The sequence below is a fragment of the Chenopodium album genome, chromosome 17 (assembly GCF_948465745.1).
Source record: "Chenopodium album chromosome 17, dcCheAlbu1.1, whole genome shotgun sequence".
Classification (NCBI taxonomy): Eukaryota; Viridiplantae; Streptophyta; class Magnoliopsida; order Caryophyllales; family Amaranthaceae; genus Chenopodium; species Chenopodium album.
Genome location: NC_137850.1, coordinates 37,024,278 through 37,049,899, shown reverse-complemented (window position 1 = coordinate 37,049,899; position 25,622 = coordinate 37,024,278). Strand labels below are relative to the sequence as shown.

At 37.3% G+C, this 25,622-nt stretch overlaps 1 protein-coding gene across 1 annotated transcript; it reads right to left on the bottom strand.

Moving 5' to 3' along the window:
• Window positions 1–23,376: 23,376 nt before the first annotated feature.
• On the bottom strand, window positions 23,377–25,308 carry LOC145588900 (uncharacterized). Its single transcript, XM_081645490.1, has 2 exons — window positions 25,221–25,308; window positions 23,377–25,112 (listed from the first exon to the last, which is right to left on the bottom strand). The coding sequence occupies exons 1-2, from the start codon at window positions 25,306–25,308 to the stop codon at window positions 23,377–23,379; spliced, it is 1,824 nt and encodes a 607-aa protein (XP_081501616.1).
• Window positions 25,309–25,622: the final 314 nt, after the last annotated feature.

Below are 25,622 nucleotides of genomic sequence, written 5' to 3'. Positions count from 1 at the left end.
GATCCTAAACAGCTTAAAACTCTCTCTAAAGATGTCTTAATAGATTTGTGTCTAGAAGAAGAAGAATTCTTTAGAGAAACTTGTGTGAAACTGAATAAGTGTGAGAAGGCTCTTAAGGTTTGCAAGGAACATGGCACTTGGTTGGAAACAGCTTATGCCAAGTCCCAAAGCAAATTGCAAGAGCTGAATATTAAGTATAAACACATAAAAGAGATAGCTGATAGAATCAAGAATGAAAGTATTCTTTTGAATGTTGAATTAACTCAAAATAAGCTCATGAATTCTGATATCAGTTCTAGCAGTTCCTCGAGTGATCAGTTGCTTAAATTCAATGTTGATTTTGAAAATCTGAAAAATGAACTTTCGACTATAAGGAATAAAAAAGATCAACTTGAAAATGAACTGAATGCTAGAAAGGATAGGAGTATTGACCCAAAAGTTATACCCAAATGGATTGCTGAAGCTCAAGGAAAAAGAACAGAAGGACTTGGTTATATGACCAAGAGAAAAGGTAAACAAAAGAAATATGTTGAGCTTCCTAGCATGAAGATGTGTACCTTTTGTGGTAAGACTGGACATCTCTATGGTCAATGTTGGAATAGAGAAGAAGCTAATCAAAGGAATATGAAACAAGTGTGGGTCAAGAAAACTGATATTGCATCCACGTCAAAGGAACCCAAGGAAACCTAGGTTCCTGATTCTAATGCTTAGTTTTCTTGCAGATTCTAGTGAGGGGGAACAACTCGTGGTATCTCGACAGCGGGTGTTCAAAGCATATGACAGGTGATAAATCAAAATTCCTCTCACTAGAAGACTACCCTGGAGGAACAGTAACCTTTGGGGATAATAAGAAGGGCGAGATCATTGGAAAAGGAAAAATTAGAAGATCAAAATCTCATTCCATTGATAATGTGTTCCTGGTCGAGGGCTTAATGCACAATCTGCTCAGTATATCACAATTTTGTGATAAGGGAAACTCTGTAAGTTTTACTTCTGATTCTTGCAACATCATCAACAACAAATCAGGAAAGGTTGTTCTAGAAGGAACAAAAAGAGGGAATACATATACTGTAGACCTCAACTTAATCCCAAGGAACAACCTTACATGTCTGAGTGTTGTTGAAGATGATCCCCTGCTATGGCATAAACGTTTTGGACATGCTAGCTTTTCATTACTGGACAAACTAAGGTCAAGGAACTTGGTTGTTGGACTTCCTATTATCAAGTTCCTACAGAATAAAGTTTGTGATGCATGTGTGAAAGGCAAGCATGTTCGTTCATCTTTTAAATTGAAGAAAATGGTGAGCACTACAAAGCCTTTGGAACTAATCCATATGGACTTGTGTGGTCCCATGAGAATTCAAAGCAGGAGTGGCAAGAAATATGTTTTGGTTATTGTTGATGATTATTCCAGATTCACTTGGGTTATTTTTCTTGCAAGTAAAGATGAAACTTTTGACGAGTTTGTTGCTTTTGCTAAGAAAATACAGAAAATCAGTGGTTACTCACTAGTCCATCTCAGATCAGATCACGGAACTGAATTTGAGAACTCAAGATTCGATGAGTTTTGCAGGGAAAATGGCATGAAACATAACTTCTCAGCTCCAAGAACCCCCCAACAGAATGGGGTTGTGGAAAGGAAGAATCGAACCCTTGAGGAAATGGCTAGAACCATGCTGATTGCAAGTGGATTGCCAAGGAACTTCTGGGCTGAAGCCGTGAATACAGCATGTTACATTCTTAACAGAGTAACAATCAGAAGCATCATCAACAAGACTCCCTATGAACTTTTCAGGGGAAGGAAACCAAACGTATCTCATCTTAGGGCCTTTGGTTGTAAGTGCTTTGTGCATAATAATGGTAAGAAAAATCTAGGCAAATTTGATGAGAGAAGTGAAGAGGCTATATTTCTTGGATATGCCTCTGACAGCAAAGCTTATAGAGTTTACAATAAGAACTCAATGTGTGTTGAGGAAAGCATTCACATAATATTTGATGAAGTTAACCAGTTTGTGAGTGTACAGGAACAGGAAGAAGATAATGATTTTGAAATAGGATTGATCAGAGACAAAGATGAAGAAGAAGATCAAAAGCAAGCCAAAGAAAAGCATCCTGCAGCAGAAGAAGAACCTCAAGAGAATGAAGACGTTCCTCACCAAGATGAACAGGTGAATGAGGAACAAGCTGAAGAGGAACAAGCAGAGGGAACAGGACAAGAAGCTCCTCAAATTGGAGTTCCAGCAAGGGAATTTCATCCCAAGCCATTCAAGTATAGAGGTTCCCATCCTACTGATCTCATAATCAGTGACATTGGGAAAGGAACTCAAACCAGATCACAAATGAGGAACTTCTGTGCGTTCCAAGCATTTCTATCCATCCTAGAGCCTCGAAATCATCAAGAAGCCTTGGGAGATGCTGACTGGATAGTAGCCATGCAAGAGGAACTAAATGAGTTCGAAAGGAACAAAGTCTGGCACCTTGAGCCAAAGCCTAAGGAAAAGAAGATCATTGGGCTCAAGTGGGTGTTCAGGAACAAGCTGGATGAGCATGGTACCATTGTAAGAAACAAGGCAAGGTTGGTTGTGAAAGGCTATAACCAACAGGAAGGTATTGATTTCGATGAAACCTTTGCTCCAGTAGCTAGATTAGAAGCTATTAGAATTCTAGTAGCTTTTGCCTCTTTTATGGGTTTCAAACTCTATTAAATGGATGTGAAATGTGCTTTTCTAAATGGTTTATTAAATGAGGAGGTGTTTGTAGAACAACCTCCAGGTTTCGAAAATCCTAAATTTCCAAATCATGTCTTCAAGCTTGATAAAGCTCTTTATGGGCTTAAACAAGCACCAAGAGCCTGGTATGAAAGGCTCTCAAAGTTCCTCCTGAAAAATGATTTCAAAAGGGGAAAGGTTGATAAAACTCTTTTTCTTAAATCTAGAGGAACTGATTTGTTGGTAGTACAGATTTATGTTGATGATATTATATTTGGTGCTACTAACAATGGTTTGTGCAAGTACTTTGCTGAGCTAATGGGTGGTGAATTTGAGATGAGCATGATGGGTGAACTAAATTTCTTCCTTGGACTCCAAATAAAGCAAACAGCAGAAGGAATAATGATTCACCAGCAGAATTACATCAAGGAACTTCTGAAGAAGTACAACATGGAGAATGTCAAGACAAATCACACACCTATGGGAACAGCAACGAGACTTGATGATGATCCACAAGGAACAAGTGTGGATCAAACGAATTATAGAGGTATGATTGGTTCATTGCTATATCTAACAGCCAGTAGGCCTAACATCTCTTTTAGTGTTGGATTGTGTGCTAGATTTCAGTCTAACCCTAAGGAATCTCATCTAACGGCTGTTAAAAGAATTTTGAGATACCTCAAAGGAACAGATAACCTGTGTCTGTTCTATCCTAGAAGTGATGACTTTATGCTTAGAGGATTTACTGATGCTGACTATGCTGGTGACTTAGTCAACAGGAAAAGCACCTCAGGTATGGTTCAGTTCCTTGGCTCTTGTCTAGTTTCTTGGGGTTCCAAGAAACAAAATACTGTTGCATTGTCTACTGCAGAGGCTGAGTATGTAGCAGCAGCTGCTTGTTGCTCTCAATTCCTTTGGATCAAACAACAGTTGCGTGACTTTGGTATTAAATTTAATTGCATTACTATCTATTGTGATAACACTAGTGCAATTTGCATATCTAAAGATCCAGTCCATCATTCAAGAGTCAAGCATATTCATATAAGGCATCATTTCCTTAAGGATAATGTTGAAAAGGGTTTAATTAAGTTAGATTTCTGCCAAACTGACAATCAAATTGCAGATATATTAACTAAGCCCTTGAATAGAGAAAGGCATGAGAAGATGAGAATGGAACTTGGGATGATTAAGTTATACTAAGAGAAATGCATCAAGTTCCCTCAGGTATGAAACTCAAACTGACGTGCTTAAACTATTGTATACTGTGCACAAGTGTTATATGTTTAATTACATAGTTAAGGCAAGTTGTGAGCAGGAGTAACATTTACTAATGGGCATGTAAATTTGAAAGTCATAGATATTAGAAGTCCAAAATTGATTGCATGAGCCTTGTTGAATTGTTCCGTGTATCAAGTTGTATTTGCAAGCAATTTAATTATTTGAATTCAAAAGATAAAATTGTTGTGTTTATCTGATCTTCAAAATTCAAAATTTTTTTAAACACTAAATTCGGATGAATATATCAAAATTCATCATTATCTTTTGTTCAAAAGTTGCCCACATCCATTACTCTCTTGAAACACGGTTTACGTTTCCCTAAGCAATAAATAGGAGTGTCAAATCAACTAAATTCACCTCACCTCCCAAACGACACCTCACTCCCTTAAGTTACCTCCACCATAAAAGATGTCAACCTCACACAAATTTACACCACACAAAAATTACCTTCTCTCTCATCACTCCGATCAAAACTATTCTCCAATGTCTACCTCTCCAAAAACCCAAATTGAAGCCGACCTCAACACTAACCAAATTCCAGAAATTACCATGGAAATCCCACCGGAAATTAACCCCATTGATAACCAAGAGCCTCCAAGAGAAGATCAGTGATCACTTTGTGACAGGTTTGGCTATTAATCTTCCTTGGTGTAAGTCTGTTAAATTGTATGAACTGCTTGATTTGATTGAAGCTCAAAATTGGGTGAATTTGTTGAGCGAATGCTTTAATCGGAGTATGTATGTTGATGCTATGAGGGATTTTTGTAAAAGTTTCAAATACTCTAAAGGTGTTATTCGCTGCTGTGTGTATGAAAAAGAAATTGAGTTTGATGCGATGTACTTGGCTGAGTTGTTTGATGTTCCTAATACTGGATATGACTTGTATTTTAAAAGCAATGTGATAAGGAACCCTCTACCTGATGCAAACATTGATGAGATTGTGGAGTATCTAGGTGGAGACCCGGAGGAAACCTACATAAACCACAATGTCCTAACCCCTCTTGACAAAATCTTGCTAAAATTTGTGTTCAATGACATAATCCCTCGCTCTCAAAAGAGAGACAGTGCAAACAAACTTGATTCTGTCCTAATCTATTGCCTAGCCAAAAAGATCCAAATTAACTTTCCCTCTATCATGATCCAACACCTATCTCATTGTGTTCCTAAAGGCTGGAAGGTTGGATATGGTAACCTACTTACCTATGTTTTCGAAAGCTTTGGCATCTCCTTTACTGATAAAGAACCTCTGCCCCTCAAAAATACCGAATACATGCAATCTATTTTCCTTGAAAATCATAAGATGAAGGTTGTGGATGGATGTTTTGAAGTTGTGCTGGAGGAAAAGGAGAAAAGGCCTAAGGAAGTAGGTGGACTTGCTGAGGGGGAAGAGGAGAGAGCTACTGGGATCATAGAGGGAGTAGTGCAGGATATTCAGGAGGAGGAAGAGGAAAAGGTGGTTGAGGAAGTGATTGAGACAGGGGGAAGGAAGAAAAGGAAGAGTTTGAGGTTGATGAAGAAAAAGGAGACCTCTGCCCCCATTTGCATTGATATCTCAGGGGTGCAAGAGGATTTGCAGAAAGTCACAAGCTCTCCTACTTCGGGCAAGTATGCATCTACTTCAGGTTTTGCAGCATTCAGTTCCCCACCGAAAGTTCCCAACGAAGATGTGAAGGAGATGAAGGAGATGCTCCAGAAGGTGCTGAAGGAACAAGAGCAGTCAACGGTGAAGATGGAGGAACTGAAGAAGAGTGTGCTCACTCTTGATGCTGAGCTGAAGAAACTGGTCAAGAGCTCAGAACATGGGAGACTGTCCACAGTGAAGGACATTGTGTCTCAAATCAGCAAGAAGCTTGAGGATCTTGCTGTTGATGATGACCAGAGCACTGCTTCCTAACCTCTCTTTCCTTGCAGCCTATCTATGTTGATTAAACTCTGTTTTTATTTGTTTTTGGGAAACAATTTTTAAATTTGGTCTGTAATATTTTGGGCACTCTGTTTTGTGAACTTGCAAATTTGGTACATTGGCCGATGTTTTTAAATCGGTTTTGGATGATGAATGTCTATACTGCTTTTGACTATATGCTTTGTGAATGTTTTCTCTATATATGCATGCTTCTTGTCTTAACACTAGACCACTTGATGGTGCTGTGTTATGGTATACTATGCTTGTATGTTGGTTTTTGATAATGCCAAAAGGGGGAAAAGATGCAAACTATCCAAGGAAACTTAATCATTCTATGGTCTCTGTTCGAAGTCTTCTCAGCAAGCCTACATCTCTACAGGCAGGTATATGTAAATACAAGTTTTTCCATTTTTGCAATTTTTCTTCTTTTTGTTTTCTGTCTTTATTTTTATTAACTAGTTCCCTTTTTGCATTGCATTATATTTTTGCATTTTCCTTTAGTTTAGGATGGATTATCTTTGTTTCCTTGTAAGTAAGTTTGGATTGTTTGTCATCATCAAAAAGGGGGAATATTGTTGGACTTAATGATTTTGATGATGACACAACCTTACTTACTTACATACTAATAAAGGCTTGATTGTTTGAGTGTGTGATCAGTGCAAAGACTAGGAGAATTAAGTGTCGAGCAAAGATACCATGAGGAACAGGAAAGCCAGAAACAAAGCTATCCAAAAAGAAGAGTTCCCTCACAGGAACTGGCGCTTCAGAAATGAAGACTTGAGAAGAGAAGGTTCCCTCAGGGAACAAAAGCTTCAGAGAAGAAGCATCACCAGAGAAGAGAAGTTCCTTCCAAGGAACAGAAGCCTCGGAGTAGAAGCTTCATCAGAGAACATGAAGACTAAATATATTTTTATATTTTAGGATTTATGTAAGTATAAGATATTAAATGGCACTCGAAAAATCTGTGTGGAATTGGTCTAAGAAGATAAAATTGTGCATGCTAGTTTTTTGGAAAACGGTTGCAATCTAAAACGTTTATCTTTTGAAAGGGATTTTATTTCTTTCTGAATTTCGAAAGTATCTTGTGCAAAAAGATTTTATTTTATTTTCGAAAATATCTTCTGAAAAAATAAAATCGCCATGTTTTCCAAAACTTGCGGCCTACTCTCCCACGTTCTTGATCAAGTCGTGGTTCTGCAAAATTGAGGAGTTCATGGTTCCTTAAATTAAGGGACATGATCTTCTTAGTGGGCATGAGTAGTGGCGTAATGGGTTTGCAGCACAATGAAGTTTTTCCAAGGCGTTTTGTGATCTATAAATAGCTCTTGATTCCTGTTGGAAAAACTTGTCCTTGCTCACATAAGTTTTCAAGCTTTTAATAGAGTCAAGCGTCCAATTCCACATAAGTTGATTAGAGTGTTCTTAATGTTCTTATACTAGAGTTTGTTTTTCTTTCGAGTTGTAATTGGGGAATGGGGAAGTTCGAGTGAACATTTGTGTATGAGAAAGAGAAGAGAGAGAGAAAAGAGAAAGAGAAGAGAGAACAGAGAAGTGAGAAGAGAGAACAAAGAAGTGAGAAGAGAGAAAGAGAAGAGAAGAGTAACAAGTTGGGTGACTTGTTCCTCAGGGTCTCAAGTTCGTAGAGGAACTTGAGTTTGAGTCTTTAGCTTGTAATAGGATCATTTGCCCTATTATAGTGAAGATTCTTTTCCCAAAATCCCAAGTGGTCGTGGTTTTTCTCCTTGTTAGGGCCAAGGAGTTTTCCACGTAAAATCTCTCTTGCATTCTTTAGTTCCTTCAGTTAATCTCTCAGTTCCTTTAGCTAGCTTAATTTTAATTCCGCAAAAAGTTTGGCTAAACTCTTATACTACAATTCAACCCCCCCTTCTTGTAGTATTCATTGAAACAACAATTGGTATCAGAGCCTAACTTCTAAGAGAATCAGGAAACCCTGAAGAAGAAAGGTCTTGGAGAAAATGAATACTCACGAAAAGCTCGAGGAAGGATACTCAACTCAGAGACCTCCTATGTTCAACGGGAAGTTCTATACCTACTGGAAGAACCGTATGGAGATCTTTATCAAGGCGGAGAACTACCAAGTATGGAGGGTCATTGAAGTTGGTGATTTCGAAGTCACCAAGACAAACGCTCAGAATGAGGTAATCCCTAAGCCCATGTCTGAATATGAGAAAGAGGATTTTGACAAAATGGAAATCAATGCTATGGCTGTGAAATTGCTCCATTGCGGGCTTGGACCTCATGAGCACAATCGTGTTATGGGGTGCAAGAACGCTAAGGAAATCTGGGATTTGCTGCAGATTACTCACGAAGGAACTAATGAGGTTAAACGCTCAAAAATCGATCTACTTATGTCTAAGTATGAAAGATTTGAGATGCAACCTAAGGAAACCATCCAGGAGATGCTAACTCGTTTTACTAACATCATAAATGAGCTGGTTTCCCTTGGTAGACAGATTCCTACAGATGAGCAGGTTAGGAAGGTTCTCAGAAGTCTTCCACAGGACGAGAGATGGAGAGCTAAGGTGACAGCCCTACAGGAAACTAAGGACTTCACCAAGTTCAACATCGAACAACTTGCTGGTTCTCTCATGACTCATGAGCTACACCTTGGAGTCAACACTGAAACCATGAGGAACTAGGGGTTGGCTCTGAAAGCAGAGGAGGAGGAAGACTCAGAAGTGGACGAGGATGAAGCTGCCATGATCGTTCGAAGGTTCAAAAGGATATTCAAGAAAGGCCGCACCTCAAGGAACTTCGGGAAAAAGAACTCCAATGCCAAACCTGACTACAGCTGCCATAAGTGTGGATCCCCAGATCACTTTATCAAGGACTGTCCCCTCTGGGAAAATGATAAAGGAAAAGGAAAGGGCAAGGAGCAAGGACAGGAAAAATTCAGCAAAGCAAACTTTCAAAAGTCGGACATGAGAAAAGCCATGATAGCAGCTTGGGGTGATTCTGACAGTGAAGAAGATGAGGATGACCAACCAGAAGAGGAGACAGCCAATTTGTGTCTGATGGCCAAATCAGATGATGAAAAGGCCTACCTTGAGGAACTCCACAAAGAGGTATTTCTTGATCCTAAACAGCTTAAAACTCTCTCTAAAGATGTCTTAATAGATTTGTGTCTAGAAGAAGAAGAATTCTTTAGAGAAACTTGTGTGAAACTGAATAAGTGTGAGAAGGCTCTTAAGGTTTGCAAGGAACATGGCACTTGGTTGGAAACAGCTTATGCCAAGTCCCAAAGCAAATTGCAAGAGCTGAATATTAAGTATAAACACATAAAAGAGATAGCTGATAGAATCAAGAATGAAAGTATTCTTTTGAATGTTGAATTAACTCAAAATAAGCTCATGAATTCTGATATCAGTTCTAGCAGTTCCTCGAGTGATCAGTTGCTTAAATTCAATGTTGATTTTGAAAATCTGAAAAATGAACTTTCGACTATAAGGAATAAAAAAGATCAACTTGAAAATGAACTGAATGCTAGAAAGGATAGGAGTATTGACCCAAAAGTTATACCCAAATGGATTGCTGAAGCTCAAGGAAAAAGAACAGAAGGACTTGGTTATATGACCAAGAGAAAAGGTAAACAAAAGAAATATGTTGAGCTTCCTAGCATGAAGATGTGTACCTTTTGTGGTAAGACTGGACATCTCTATGGTCAATGTTGGAATAGAGAAGAAGCTAATCAAAGGAATATGAAACAAGTGTGGGTCAAGAAAACTGATATTGCATCCACGTCAAAGGAACCCAAGGAAACCTAGGTTCCTGATTCTAATGCTTAGTTTTCTTGCAGATTCTAGTGAGGGGGAACAACTCGTGGTATCTCGACAGCGGGTGTTCAAAGCATATGACAGGTGATAAATCAAAATTCCTCTCACTAGAAGACTACCCTGGAGGAACAGTAACCTTTGGGGATAATAAGAAGGGCGAGATCATTGGAAAAGGAAAAATTAGAAGATCAAAATCTCATTCCATTGATAATGTGTTCCTGGTCGAGGGCTTAATGCACAATCTGCTCAGTATATCACAATTTTGTGATAAGGGAAACTCTGTAAGTTTTACTTCTGATTCTTGCAACATCATCAACAACAAATCAGGAAAGGTTGTTCTAGAAGGAACAAAAAGAGGGAATACATATACTGTAGACCTCAACTTAATCCCAAGGAACAACCTTACATGTCTGAGTGTTGTTGAAGATGATCCCCTGCTATGGCATAAACGTTTTGGACATGCTAGCTTTTCATTACTGGACAAACTAAGGTCAAGGAACTTGGTTGTTGGACTTCCTATTATCAAGTTCCTACAGAATAAAGTTTGTGATGCATGTGTGAAAGGCAAGCATGTTCGTTCATCTTTTAAATTGAAGAAAATGGTGAGCACTACAAAGCCTTTGGAACTAATCCATATGGACTTGTGTGGTCCCATGAGAATTCAAAGCAGGAGTGGCAAGAAATATGTTTTGGTTATTGTTGATGATTATTCCAGATTCACTTGGGTTATTTTTCTTGCAAGTAAAGATGAAACTTTTGACGAGTTTGTTGCTTTTGCTAAGAAAATACAGAAAATCAGTGGTTACTCACTAGTCCATCTCAGATCAGATCACGGAACTGAATTTGAGAACTCAAGATTCGATGAGTTTTGCAGGGAAAATGGCATGAAACATAACTTCTCAGCTCCAAGAACCCCCCAACAGAATGGGGTTGTGGAAAGGAAGAATCGAACCCTTGAGGAAATGGCTAGAACCATGCTGATTGCAAGTGGATTGCCAAGGAACTTCTGGGCTGAAGCCGTGAATACAGCATGTTACATTCTTAACAGAGTAACAATCAGAAGCATCATCAACAAGACTCCCTATGAACTTTTCAGGGGAAGGAAACCAAACGTATCTCATCTTAGGGCCTTTGGTTGTAAGTGCTTTGTGCATAATAATGGTAAGAAAAATCTAGGCAAATTTGATGAGAGAAGTGAAGAGGCTATATTTCTTGGATATGCCTCTGACAGCAAAGCTTATAGAGTTTACAATAAGAACTCAATGTGTGTTGAGGAAAGCATTCACATAATATTTGATGAAGTTAACCAGTTTGTGAGTGTACAGGAACAGGAAGAAGATAATGATTTTGAAATAGGATTGATCAGAGACAAAGATGAAGAAGAAGATCAAAAGCAAGCCAAAGAAAAGCATCCTGCAGCAGAAGAAGAACCTCAAGAGAATGAAGACGTTCCTCACCAAGATGAACAGGTGAATGAGGAACAAGCTGAAGAGGAACAAGCAGAGGGAACAGGACAAGAAGCTCCTCAAATTGGAGTTCCAGCAAGGGAATTTCATCCCAAGCCATTCAAGTATAGAGGTTCCCATCCTACTGATCTCATAATCAGTGACATTGGGAAAGGAACTCAAACCAGATCACAAATGAGGAACTTCTGTGCGTTCCAAGCATTTCTATCCATCCTAGAGCCTCGAAATCATCAAGAAGCCTTGGGAGATGCTGACTGGATAGTAGCCATGCAAGAGGAACTAAATGAGTTCGAAAGGAACAAAGTCTGGCACCTTGAGCCAAAGCCTAAGGAAAAGAAGATCATTGGGCTCAAGTGGGTGTTCAGGAACAAGCTGGATGAGCATGGTACCATTGTAAGAAACAAGGCAAGGTTGGTTGTGAAAGGCTATAACCAACAGGAAGGTATTGATTTCGATGAAACCTTTGCTCCAGTAGCTAGATTAGAAGCTATTAGAATTCTAGTAGCTTTTGCCTCTTTTATGGGTTTCAAACTCTATTAAATGGATGTGAAATGTGCTTTTCTAAATGGTTTATTAAATGAGGAGGTGTTTGTAGAACAACCTCCAGGTTTCGAAAATCCTAAATTTCCAAATCATGTCTTCAAGCTTGATAAAGCTCTTTATGGGCTTAAACAAGCACCAAGAGCCTGGTATGAAAGGCTCTCAAAGTTCCTCCTGAAAAATGATTTCAAAAGGGGAAAGGTTGATAAAACTCTTTTTCTTAAATCTAGAGGAACTGATTTGTTGGTAGTACAGATTTATGTTGATGATATTATATTTGGTGCTACTAACAATGGTTTGTGCAAGTACTTTGCTGAGCTAATGGGTGGTGAATTTGAGATGAGCATGATGGGTGAACTAAATTTCTTCCTTGGACTCCAAATAAAGCAAACAGCAGAAGGAATAATGATTCACCAGCAGAATTACATCAAGGAACTTCTGAAGAAGTACAACATGGAGAATGTCAAGACAAATCACACACCTATGGGAACAGCAACGAGACTTGATGATGATCCACAAGGAACAAGTGTGGATCAAACGAATTATAGAGGTATGATTGGTTCATTGCTATATCTAACAGCCAGTAGGCCTAACATCTCTTTTAGTGTTGGATTGTGTGCTAGATTTCAGTCTAACCCTAAGGAATCTCATCTAACGGCTGTTAAAAGAATTTTGAGATACCTCAAAGGAACAGATAACCTGTGTCTGTTCTATCCTAGAAGTGATGACTTTATGCTTAGAGGATTTACTGATGCTGACTATGCTGGTGACTTAGTCAACAGGAAAAGCACCTCAGGTATGGTTCAGTTCCTTGGCTCTTGTCTAGTTTCTTGGGGTTCCAAGAAACAAAATACTGTTGCATTGTCTACTGCAGAGGCTGAGTATGTAGCAGCAGCTGCTTGTTGCTCTCAATTCCTTTGGATCAAACAACAGTTGCGTGACTTTGGTATTAAATTTAATTGCATTACTATCTATTGTGATAACACTAGTGCAATTTGCATATCTAAAGATCCAGTCCATCATTCAAGAGTCAAGCATATTCATATAAGGCATCATTTCCTTAAGGATAATGTTGAAAAGGGTTTAATTAAGTTAGATTTCTGCCAAACTGACAATCAAATTGCAGATATATTAACTAAGCCCTTGAATAGAGAAAGGCATGAGAAGATGAGAATGGAACTTGGGATGATTAAGTTATACTAAGAGAAATGCATCAAGTTCCCTCAGGTATGAAACTCAAACTGACGTGCTTAAACTATTGTATACTGTGCACAAGTGTTATATGTTTAATTACATAGTTAAGGCAAGTTGTGAGCAGGAGTAACATTTACTAATGGGCATGTAAATTTGAAAGTCATAGATATTAGAAGTCCAAAATTGATTGCATGAGCCTTGTTGAATTGTTCCGTGTATCAAGTTGTATTTGCAAGCAATTTAATTATTTGAATTCAAAAGATAAAATTGTTGTGTTTATCTGATCTTCAAAATTCAAAATTTTTTTAAACACTAAATTCGGATGAATATATCAAAATTCATCATTATCTTTTGTTCAAAAGTTGCCCACATCCATTACTCTCTTGAAACACGGTTTACGTTTCCCTAAGCAATAAATAGGAGTGTCAAATCAACTAAATTCACCTCACCTCCCAAACGACACCTCACTCCCTTAAGTTACCTCCACCATAAAAGATGTCAACCTCACACAAATTTACACCACACAAAAATTACCTTCTCTCTCATCACTCCGATCAAAACTATTCTCCAATGTCTACCTCTCCAAAAACCCAAATTGAAGCCGACCTCAACACTAACCAAATTCCAGAAATTACCATGGAAATCCCACCGGAAATTAACCCCATTGATAACCAAGAGCCTCCAAGAGAAGATCAGTGATCACTTTGTGACAGGTTTGGCTATTAATCTTCCTTGGTGTAAGTCTGTTAAATTGTATGAACTGCTTGATTTGATTGAAGCTCAAAATTGGGTGAATTTGTTGAGCGAATGCTTTAATCGGAGTATGTATGTTGATGCTATGAGGGATTTTTGTAAAAGTTTCAAATACTCTAAAGGTGTTATTCGCTGCTGTGTGTATGAAAAAGAAATTGAGTTTGATGCGATGTACTTGGCTGAGTTGTTTGATGTTCCTAATACTGGATATGACTTGTATTTTAAAAGCAATGTGATAAGGAACCCTCTACCTGATGCAAACATTGATGAGATTGTGGAGTATCTAGGTGGAGACCCGGAGGAAACCTACATAAACCACAATGTCCTAACCCCTCTTGACAAAATCTTGCTAAAATTTGTGTTCAATGACATAATCCCTCGCTCTCAAAAGAGAGACAGTGCAAACAAACTTGATTCTGTCCTAATCTATTGCCTAGCCAAAAAGATCCAAATTAACTTTCCCTCTATCATGATCCAACACCTATCTCATTGTGTTCCTAAAGGCTGGAAGGTTGGATATGGTAACCTACTTACCTATGTTTTCGAAAGCTTTGGCATCTCCTTTACTGATAAAGAACCTCTGCCCCTCAAAAATACCGAATACATGCAATCTATTTTCCTTGAAAATCATAAGATGAAGGTTGTGGATGGATGTTTTGAAGTTGTGCTGGAGGAAAAGGAGAAAAGGCCTAAGGAAGTAGGTGGACTTGCTGAGGGGGAAGAGGAGAGAGCTACTGGGATCATAGAGGGAGTAGTGCAGGATATTCAGGAGGAGGAAGAGGAAAAGGTGGTTGAGGAAGTGATTGAGACAGGGGGAAGGAAGAAAAGGAAGAGTTTGAGGTTGATGAAGAAAAAGGAGACCTCTGCCCCCATTTGCATTGATATCTCAGGGGTGCAAGAGGATTTGCAGAAAGTCACAAGCTCTCCTACTTCGGGCAAGTATGCATCTACTTCAGGTTTTGCAGCATTCAGTTCCCCACCGAAAGTTCCCAACGAAGATGTGAAGGAGATGAAGGAGATGCTCCAGAAGGTGCTGAAGGAACAAGAGCAGTCAACGGTGAAGATGGAGGAACTGAAGAAGAGTGTGCTCACTCTTGATGCTGAGCTGAAGAAACTGGTCAAGAGCTCAGAACATGGGAGACTGTCCACAGTGAAGGACATTGTGTCTCAAATCAGCAAGAAGCTTGAGGATCTTGCTGTTGATGATGACCAGAGCACTGCTTCCTAACCTCTCTTTCCTTGCAGCCTATCTATGTTGATTAAACTCTGTTTTTATTTGTTTTTGGGAAACAATTTTTAAATTTGGTCTGTAATATTTTGGGCACTCTGTTTTGTGAACTTGCAAATTTGGTACATTGGCCGATGTTTTTAAATCGGTTTTGGATGATGAATGTCTATACTGCTTTTGACTATATGCTTTGTGAATGTTTTCTCTATATATGCATGCTTCTTGTCTTAACACTAGACCACTTGATGGTGCTGTGTTATGGTATACTATGCTTGTATGTTGGTTTTTGATAATGCCAAAAGGGGGAAAAGATGCAAACTATCCAAGGAAACTTAATCATTCTATGGTCTCTGTTCGAAGTCTTCTCAGCAAGCCTACATCTCTACAGGCAGGTATATGTAAATACAAGTTTTTCCATTTTTGCAATTTTTCTTCTTTTTGTTTTCTGTCTTTATTTTTATTAACTAGTTCCCTTTTTGCATTGCATTATATTTTTGCATTTTCCTTTAGTTTAGGATGGATTATCTTTGTTTCCTTGTAAGTAAGTTTGGATTGTTTGTCATCATCAAAAAGGGGGAATATTGTTGGACTTAATGATTTTGATGATGACACAACCTTACTTACTTACATACTAATAAAGGCTTGATTGTTTGAGTGTGTGATCAGTGCAAAGACTAGGAGAATTAAGTGTCGAGCAAAGATACCATGAGGAACAGGAAAGCCAGAAACAAAGCTATCCAAAAAGAAGAGTTCCCTCACAGGAACTGGCGCTTCAGAAATGAAGACTTGAGAAGAGAAGGTTCCCTCAGGGAACAAAAGCTTCAGAGAAGAAGCATCACCAGAGAAGAGAAGTTCCTTCCAAGGAACAGAAGCCTCGGAGTAGAAGCTTCATCAGAGAACATGAAGACTAAATATATTTTTATATTTTAGGATTTATGTAAGTATAAGATATTAAATGGCACTCGAAAAATCTGTGTGGAATTGGTCTAAGAAGATAAAATTGTGCATGCTAGTTTTTAGGAAAACGGTTGCAATCTAAAACGTTTATCTTTTGAAAGGGATTTTATTTCTTTCTGAATTTCGAAAGTATCTTGTGCAAAAAGATTTTATTTTATTTTCGAAAATATCTTCTGAAAAAATAAAATCGCCATGTTTTCCAAAACTTGCGGCCTACTCTCCCACGTTCTTGATCAAGTCGTGGTTCTGCAAAATTGAGGAGTTCATGGTTCCTTAAATTAAGGGACATGATCTTCTTAGTGGGCATGAGTAGTGGCGTAATGGGTTTGCAGCACAATGAAGTTTTTCCAAGGCGTTTTGTGATCTATAAATAGCTCTTGATTCCTGTTGGAAAAACTTGTCCTTGCTCACATAAGTTTTCAAGCTTTTAATAGAGTCAAGCGTCCAATTCCACATAAGTTGATTAGAGTGTTCTTAATGTTCTTATACTAGAGTTTGTTTTTCTTTCGAGTTGTAATTGGGGAATGGGGAAGTTCGAGTGAACATTTGTGTATGAGAAAGAGAAGAGAGAGAGAAAAGAGAAAGAGAAGAGAGAACAGAGAAGTGAGAAGAGAGAACAAAGAAGTGAGAAGAGAGAAAGAGAAGAGAAGAGTAACAAGTTGGGTGACTTGTTCCTCAGGGTCTCAAGTTCGTAGAGGAACTTGAGTTTGAGTCTTTAGCTTGTAATAGGATCATTTGCCCTATTATAGTGAAGATTCTTTTCCCAAAATCCCAAGTGGTCGTGGTTTTTCTCCTTGTTAGGGCCAAGGAGTTTTCCACGCAAAATCTCTCTTGCATTCTTTAGTTCCTTCAGTTAATCTCTCAGTTCCTTTAGCTAGCTTAATTTTAATTCCGCAAAAAGTTTGGCTAAACTCTTATACTACAATTCAACCCCCCCTTCTTATAGTATTCATTGAAACAACAGAAGACTATTTTAATTTCTCAGCCTTCACAATTACAGGTTTGGCTTGCTTCTGCCCAGTTTCTAGTGGCACGGTTACATCTTCAGCACGATCCTTTTCTGGAGATATCTCTAGGTCTTGGCTTGTGTTGTGCTTCTCTGGGGTCATTCCGCCAAAGCAAAGTCTTTTCTTTGCACGGACTTGTGATAGCGGCAGCTGGGACTCATTTTCCTTACCCTCCAATTCCATAGGGCTTTTCCCTAAAGATTTCTTGCGCTTAAGCGATTCAATATCTTGCTGAGGTGACTCAAGTGTCTCAGTGCAAGGGTCTTCTTGTGTATGCTTTTGTGAAGAACTTTTGATGTTTGGGGTTGGAATGACTGGTTCAGGATTTCCTAATTCCACAGTCTGCTGTGCATCTTTTTCATTTGCATCTTTTGCTTGGTTGGAGCTGCTATCAAATGGTTGCAAAGCTTCTTCTATCTCAGGATCTTCTTTAAGTTCAATATTTTTGAGAGTCCACTCTAGGACATTGTTCTGCCCTAAATGTGATGTCGGGCCTACTTTAATGTAGAACGGCGTGCTGCTAAGCATTTCTTGAATTGCCTTGAATGCATCATGATTATCCTGTATTGTATTCAAAATTTGTACGCGTTATGCCAACATTATGGCAATATTATGTGAATATTAGTATTAATTCAAAACTCGTAAGCAGTAATTATTCTCTATATTTCTCAAGGGGGGGACTGATTAGCAGCATTACTCTTCAGTTTATGCTTTATTCATTTTTTTCCTCCCCTTTTCTCTCTATATTTCTCTAGGGGGGACTGATTAGCAACATTACTCTACAGTTTATGCTTTATTAAGGCCAAGCATTTTCATCTTTGACATTTGTGCTAAAAATGTTTTGGTCGTGTTTTAGGTCACTGAAGCATAACATAAAGAATGCTTTACATGTTCGTCTTTACTGGACCTTTTGCATCTCATTGCTGATTATTCATTAAAAAACCACTATTCTTGGTTTAATCTAGACCTAAGTATAGTCTTGCTTGGTTAAATCCAACTTGATTAATCCTAGGTTTAACTATATTCTTGCTTGTAATTAAACTTTATGAAGTTAGAACTTTCGTGTATTCTTTGGAAGTTTACATAGCATATATAAACTGTTCTGAAAATTAGAATGTAGGTACACAGTAATTGTAATTTACCGCTTTTTTATGGCATAGATTTCAGCTGCACTTCTCCTAAACAGTCTTTCTGTGTCATCGTTGAATGTGGTGAATGCCATAGTTCCTGTGTCATCGCTCGCCTCAAATTTAAAGGTAATCCTGGCACAAATTTACAATAATTCTTGTTAGGTATAATATTAACTAAGAGGGATGGTTCTAAAAAAGAGCTGAAGTTATACCTCTCAGTGCAAATGCATTCGTTCTTTGAACAAGAAGAGCAAGAATAGCGCTTCTGCAATGGAAGGTTGGTGCGTTTCCAGCAGTTTGAACAACCTGTATATGCATTCACTTTTTCTAATTCTGCATACTGAATGGTTACTTCTATCCATAGAAGTTCATCCTGTAAGGTGTTGCTTGGCTACATATATATTATAATTTACAAAATATAAGTTAGAGCCTGCACACTTAATTACCACTGAGCTGTGAACTTCTTAGAAGAGGTTGTAATGAACTAATTTTCACCTTTCTCTGCTTCAGCTAAGCAATTGAAAGTATTTTTTTGTTTTCACTTGGGTACCTAACATCCAATACTCTAGCTTGCCTATCTACTACCTTCTGGTAGAACAGGTTAGCCCTGCACATTGTTTATTATAGAGATGATTAGCATACTGTAAAAGTTGTTGTTTTTGTTGAGTTAAGTTTTGGAGATTACCAATCAGACAACGCACGTGCGCGATCTCCCTCAGGTTCATAGATTATTCAAGTGGACATACCAGAATTCATAGAAAAACCTAAATAAAACAGATAATGATTATTTACTTATAGCAATGAATCATTTAATGAACTAAAGTATAGTAGCTTTTGTCTTACCACGGCGAGTATATGGTTTAAGAGCCCTAAAACCTATAACCTGGAATGCTTCTGCCCAATTTGGTAATTTGTCAAAGTATTTTGGTGCTGTTAGATCATTCCACAGCGAGATGGTGAGCGGTTGATCACAACTGTTAAATGAAATGCTTATTGTTAGTGATTTAATTTGTAATATGTATCAAATAATATTTTTTCGTATAAATGAACATTTAGCTGTTTTGATTCTAACCTTTGATCAGTAATGACTATTTCTCGCACCAAGCTTTCTCTCTTTCCATCTCTGGCTTCAACTTTCCTTGGCTTTTCTTCCACAAATAACACCACACCCACGACATCTGTGAGATCAGATATGTTTGTTAGTGTTTTTATTATTTTATTTTTATGTGGAATTGTTATGTGAGTGCAATATACCGTATCTCTCATCAGGATCAACCGCACGAGGTATAATTGCTATTGGTTGATAGTTAGGCATAATTAGTCCGAGCTCTGGATGAACTGGCTGGATCACAGTTCTACTACCAAAAGTCATTTGGTAAGGAAACTGATCAAGCTCAGTTCTCCATTTTTCGTCAATGAATTTAATAGGTGCAGCAGAAATGTCGTATTCACCTAGGTACTGTAATGCTTCTTCAAATGCTTCAATTTGATCGTTGAATAAAGTACCACGCATCCTATTACCCTATAAAGCAGAATATGATAATGAAGTAAAGTGAGCTTAATAATTATATTATAGGTGTGCCGCAAAATTTTTAACCATATATACTTTGTTATTAGATAGGAAGAATAAGTCATCTTTGGTTTGAGATTTAAATCGCACACAATGCGTGCTTTGTTTAACATAATTTTTGCTAAAACAAAGTGATTTTAGCACTGATGTAGTTTACATATTATAAAAGAAAGAAAGTTACTTAAAAGATCTAACAATATTAGGCTTTTTAGAGTAGCATATTTAGAGATGTTTTGATTTTTTTGTAAGATAAATCTAAATAGCTTATATTTCATTTGAATCATGATCATTTAAACATAATTATAACTGCATTATACTGTACCTTTAAGTGTACTCTATTTAACAGGATCTTAAGCAGATCATGATTATAGTATAAGTAAGAGCATGATTACAGCATAAGCAGATTATTATAAGAATAATTAAAGTAACATAATCAGATTTAAGTTGCTTTACATTATCTGTATGTGAAATTATTGTACAACTTACCATAATGCTTGACATAGGTTAGATTACAGTCAGGCATATTCTTTTAGTTCCATCATAAATGTAATAGAGCTAGTATGATCTTCACATATATAAAGTAATAGTTGTATACCTTTTCATCCTTTAGCAGTAAAGTTTGGAATCTAACTGTTTTTTTGGAAGATAGTGTGCCCCTTCCTTTTTCAGCAACAACTACCTTTACTATATAAGCCTTGCTTGCTGCATTTAACTGATTCAAGTACATATACTCTGGCTTCTGTCTAGCTGTTTTGTATTTTTTATCTGTGTATACAAATGTTTCTATATTATTTTGTATAGTACGAGTGTTACATGATAATATCAAACTTTACAACACTTAATATCTAATTTTAACTAAACAAGCAGATAATAAGGAATTTCTGTAGTAAAAACATTAAGAATAAGTAAACTAAAGGATAATGTAAGTAATTTGTAAAAGAAGGAACCATACCTGCCATGCCTAACTAAGTTAGTGCTACTTTGTTTTGATTTCTTCTGTGAAAAAAACGAAAGGCTAAGGAGCAAATACCTTTATATTAGTTAGGACAGAATTTAGAATGGAAAATAGAACACAGTAATTGGGGAAGGTTTTGGTAACAGTGTTCAGAATAACCAATGGTAATTTTTTCAACCTTCTTACTGTTTGAACTATTCAACCCATACTCTTGGTAAAGAATTTCCAGCTGCCTATTGTACTTTTAAATTAGTTTTTAAAGCTTACAAAAGTTTACTCTCTTTATTAGTAATAGAATAATAATAACTTTTTTTATGTAATAGATCTCAATCAATGACAGCCACACTTTAGTAAAATATTGTGGTACAATCTTCCCTTTTTAAGGGAATGGCTTCTACAATCTGTCATAATCAAAGCAGACCTAAATCCTACAGCATTAGTTTATGTAATATATATATATATATATATATATATATATATATATATATATATATATATATTGAAATTCGAAATATTGCACAGCTCAATCAATGACAGCCACACTTTAGTAAAATATTGTGGTACAATCTTCCCTTTTTAAGGGAATGGCTTCTACAATCTATCATAATCAAAGCAGACCTAAATCCTATAGCATTAGTTTATGTAATATATATATATATATGTATATATGTATATATATGTGTATATATATATATATATATATATATATATATATATATATATATATATATATATATATATATATATATATATATATATATATATATATGTATGTATATATGTATATATATATATTGAAATTCGAAATATTGCACAGCTCTTAATATTAACTTGAATTTAATGCTTGAAAACATAATTTATCCATTTCACCTTAATGGGCTGCCATGTAAGCCTATAGGCTTTAAAAACCCAGAAGAACAATAATTTTTGGGCTTTTAAATGTAGACTTTGTGGCAATCCTAATATATCTTAAAGATTGACAAATATCCTATTTTTCCCTAAGCACAAGTTTCCTGCAATGTAAATAAAATAAAGTATTAATCTAAAAACATTTTCAGTCAGTATTTATCATATATAAGAGACTCTGCAAATCACCTTAGTTCATCTATAAGCGTATTGCTCTTCAAGGCTTGACTTATAAGTAATTCGCTGGTCTAGCTTTCTCTTGAAAATTTCTGCCCTGCAATGCAAAAATGATAAGCTATTAATTTAAGCTCGTTTAGGTTTCTAACGTGATGATTAGTGTGAACTAAAGTTAAACATAGAATAAATCAGCTCACCGAGTTTGGTTAGTGCATAGTTACCTAGATTACTCCTGCTAGCTTTAGGACAACATAAGATACAACATTTTTAACAGAGTTTTCTGAATGCTATAAAGTAGAAGCTACTGATATAACCTTCACTTTATCTGCAGATCGTGCACGTGAAAGAGCCACATATAACTGACCATGTGAAAAACACGAACGAGGGAGATAGATTAACACTTGATCTAAAGTTTGCCCTTGTGACTTGTTAATAGTCATTGCAAAGCTCAACTTGATAGGAAATTGGCTCCTCTAAAATTGGAAAGGATATTTCTTAGAGCTTGATGGTCTGAGTTTAATTCTAGGTATAAATACATGTTCTCCTTGATACTGCCCAACAGAAATCACGCACTCAATTAAATTAGGGAAAAACCTTTTACATATAAGGCGCGTTCCATTGCATAAACCAGAAGAGGGCAGGAGGTTTCTAAGTAATATTACCGGGCAATTTTCTTTGAGTACAAGATTGTGAGGGCTCATTCCACCTGGACATAGCTTATTTAGGAATTCCGTAGGATATATGCTGCCACTATCATCTAGAATACTGTCATAGCTTGTATAAGAGATGGCTTGTCCTGGGAATCTCTCAATCATGAAAGAATTTATAGTATCAATGTCGTCGTTTATAGGTGTTAGAACAACCCTTCTTGAAAAGATCTGAGGATCTAGAGCACCTGAACCAAGTTCTGGAAAAGAAGATTCAAGTAACTCATCTATTGGATCAGCATTAGGCTGGAAAGTTTGCACTATTTGTGGAGGCAACTCAACAAAATCACTTTGCATGGTTTGCAATTCACCGTTTCCTAGTGCAAGTAAAAACTGACAGAATGAAGGATCTTCTCTGGCTCTTAGGTTTTCAGTTAACCTGAATCTTCTCAAATGCTGCCATATATAACTACTTACTACACTTGCTTCGACTGCTTCTGTCTGAGTCTTGTTAGGAACAACAGGCAACACTTGTCCAAAATCTCCACTGAGGACAATTACTTTCCCACCAAATATTACATCACTATCGCATATGTCTTGCAATAGAAGGTCTAGAGATTCTAGATTTTGCTTGTTTGCCATTGATGCTTCATCCCAGATTATAAGAGCTGTTTCTTTTATTAATGCTGCTAAGCTACTTTGCTTAGAAACACTGCACGCTAATGAAGTATCACTGTCCATTGGAATCTTGAATCTTGAGTGTGTTGTTCTACCTGATGGAATATTTGCTGCAGCTATTCCAGACGTAGCGGTAGGTAAAACAATCTTATTCATAAGGCGAATCTCAGCATACAGTGCATTATATAAGAATGTTTTGCCGGTTCCACCAGGACCATCTACAAAAAACGCCCCTGGTTTTCCTTCCATTATATGCTGCATAATACATGTAAAAATTTCCTTTTGCGCGGTATTTAGCAAGCCACTGCTGTCTATACAAGCCTGAGGAATCAAAGCATCTAAGGCATCTTGAATGTCTTTTGTTCTATCAATCTGGTTATCATTGTCATCCATTAAAATAGCCAAACCACAGGCAGATAATGACTTCCCCATGGCCTCTAGATGTTGCTCCACTGATCTGACAGTTTATCTCTTAATTTTGCTTTCTACACCAGAGTATTTCTGTGCAAAATCTTCTGACAATGCAAAATAATACTTGCGCCATAATTCTTCAGGATCACTTGGCTGGCAAAATATAAGAACAGTTGCAAATAGCCGACGTAAAGCCCAGGGAGCTGAATTTCAGTTGCTTCAGCCAAACAAATGCTTGCAGCATCATCCTCTTCCAAAATGAAAGCTTTAGGACATGCTTCCTTGAAAGTGGCACACACATAACCTTGAACTGTGCGTAGGTCTGTAAAAGATTTTGGACGTTTGGCATTCAGTAATAGAAGCCGAAGGTAAAAGCGTTCACCCTCAGAAGGAGCCACAAAAGCTAATCGCTTAATCATCAGTTTTTTATTTTGTCGTTTGGACCATGATTTTGCTGAAGCATCCCACTTATAGTGTTTTGGAAATTCTCCACACGAGTAACCAAGACCATTATCAGTAGCTGCATTCATACGGAAGAACTCTGTTAATTGAGTCTTAGCATAAACACCGCTTGCAATACCAACATCCAGACGTTCATAAGGGCGTACACAGACAGTGTTCATGTCTGGAATATGAACAGACAGAGGTAAGACTAGTGGATGCATCTCAAATGAATCAAACCCAAAAATTCTCCAAGCTGCCTCACACGGTGACACCCACCTCCCCGACTGAAACTGAGCAATTTCATTGTCAAAATTTCTATCTTCAGCCGAAATATTGAAGGCCACTCGATCATGTCCTTTGTAAACATATTTATATAAATATTTCACTGCTTTTATAGTTGAACAAACTTCTACATTCAAATGACAATCAAAGAGTGCTGCAAGGTAAGGGTTATAAGGTACAACCCATCGATAATCTAGCTGAGCATTTCTGACCTTCACTTGTTCTCCAGTATCAGTTCTCTTATAGCAAGGATAACCATCTTTATTTGTCGTTGTTTGTGCGGTGAATTGTTTTGGATACCCATTTTTACAACAAACAACATTATCCTTCTTTCTCATACAAGGACACTCTGGATTTAATCGGCCACATGGTCCATGCAGCATATGCCTTAACACAATTTTACGCAGTTCAGGCTGAGTAACAGTAGGTATCTCTGCACAAACATATCTATCATAATCAGCAAGAGACTTCATCTTATGTTGTTGCTCCAGAATCAATAGGAAATGAGCATGTGGCAATCCTCTTTTCTGAAATTCTATGACATATATCATTGCTGCCACTTTACCAAATACCATGTCTTTTTTTATTTTTTTTTTCAAAGCAATCAACTTTGCCCGAAATATACGAGCAACTAAATCTGGTCGGTCTTGTGCAGTCTCACCGGGCTCTAGTTTGGCTTTTATCTTTGGCCAATTTGCGTTGCAGGTCATAGAGACAAAGAGATCAGGTTTCCCGTAATTCTGCACAAGAGCCATTGCATTCAGATATCTCCTTTTCATATCACGAGGGCCTCCTACAAATGATGGTGGCAAAATGAACTTATGACCAACATTAGCTGCACTTGTCTGTCCACTCTCTACCGTGTCAAGAATTCCTTTATAAAGATAAGCTCTTATTGTATCTTGATTTTGCCGGAAAAAATCTAACCTTGTGTTTTCAACTTTGATATACATATCTGTTATGTATTGGAGAAATGCACGGCCTGCTCTTAAGAGCATATTTCCTGGTCTAATTTGAAGTTTATAAGAATAGTACTCCCTTGCAGAGATATTCTTATCAGCTTTGGTATGTCTTCCAGAAGCTCCTATAAACATTAAAATCCAAGAAAAATTCAAATTAAGCATATGATAAGGAAACATAGGCAAAGAAGCAACTAACAAAAAAAAACACCATAGTCTTTTTAAGAACTTACGAGCAGCTTCTGCATCTAGAAAATCTGCCGGAGTGTGCACCGCGCATGACTGAATAGGATCAGGTTCTGTTGCCTCTGTCTCCACCATAAGAAGTTTTCTTTAAACCCTAATGCCAACCACATTCGCCTCTTGGGTTTAGCAGGGGATACTGTAAAGGATCATAGCACCCATAAAAATGGGCAATCCGATGGGACTTTGATGATTTTGCTGTCACAAGAATATGTGGCCATGAACTCTGACTTGACGAAACACTATCAGGCCAGATAACAGCAACTTCATCTGAAGTGGGAGCATTATACACCCTTTGATCTGGCACAGTGTTTGAATTTATTATAATGTTAGTACTTTCATCGACATTTACTTCTCTCAAAGATCGGAAAAATCTTGCATATGGATTATCT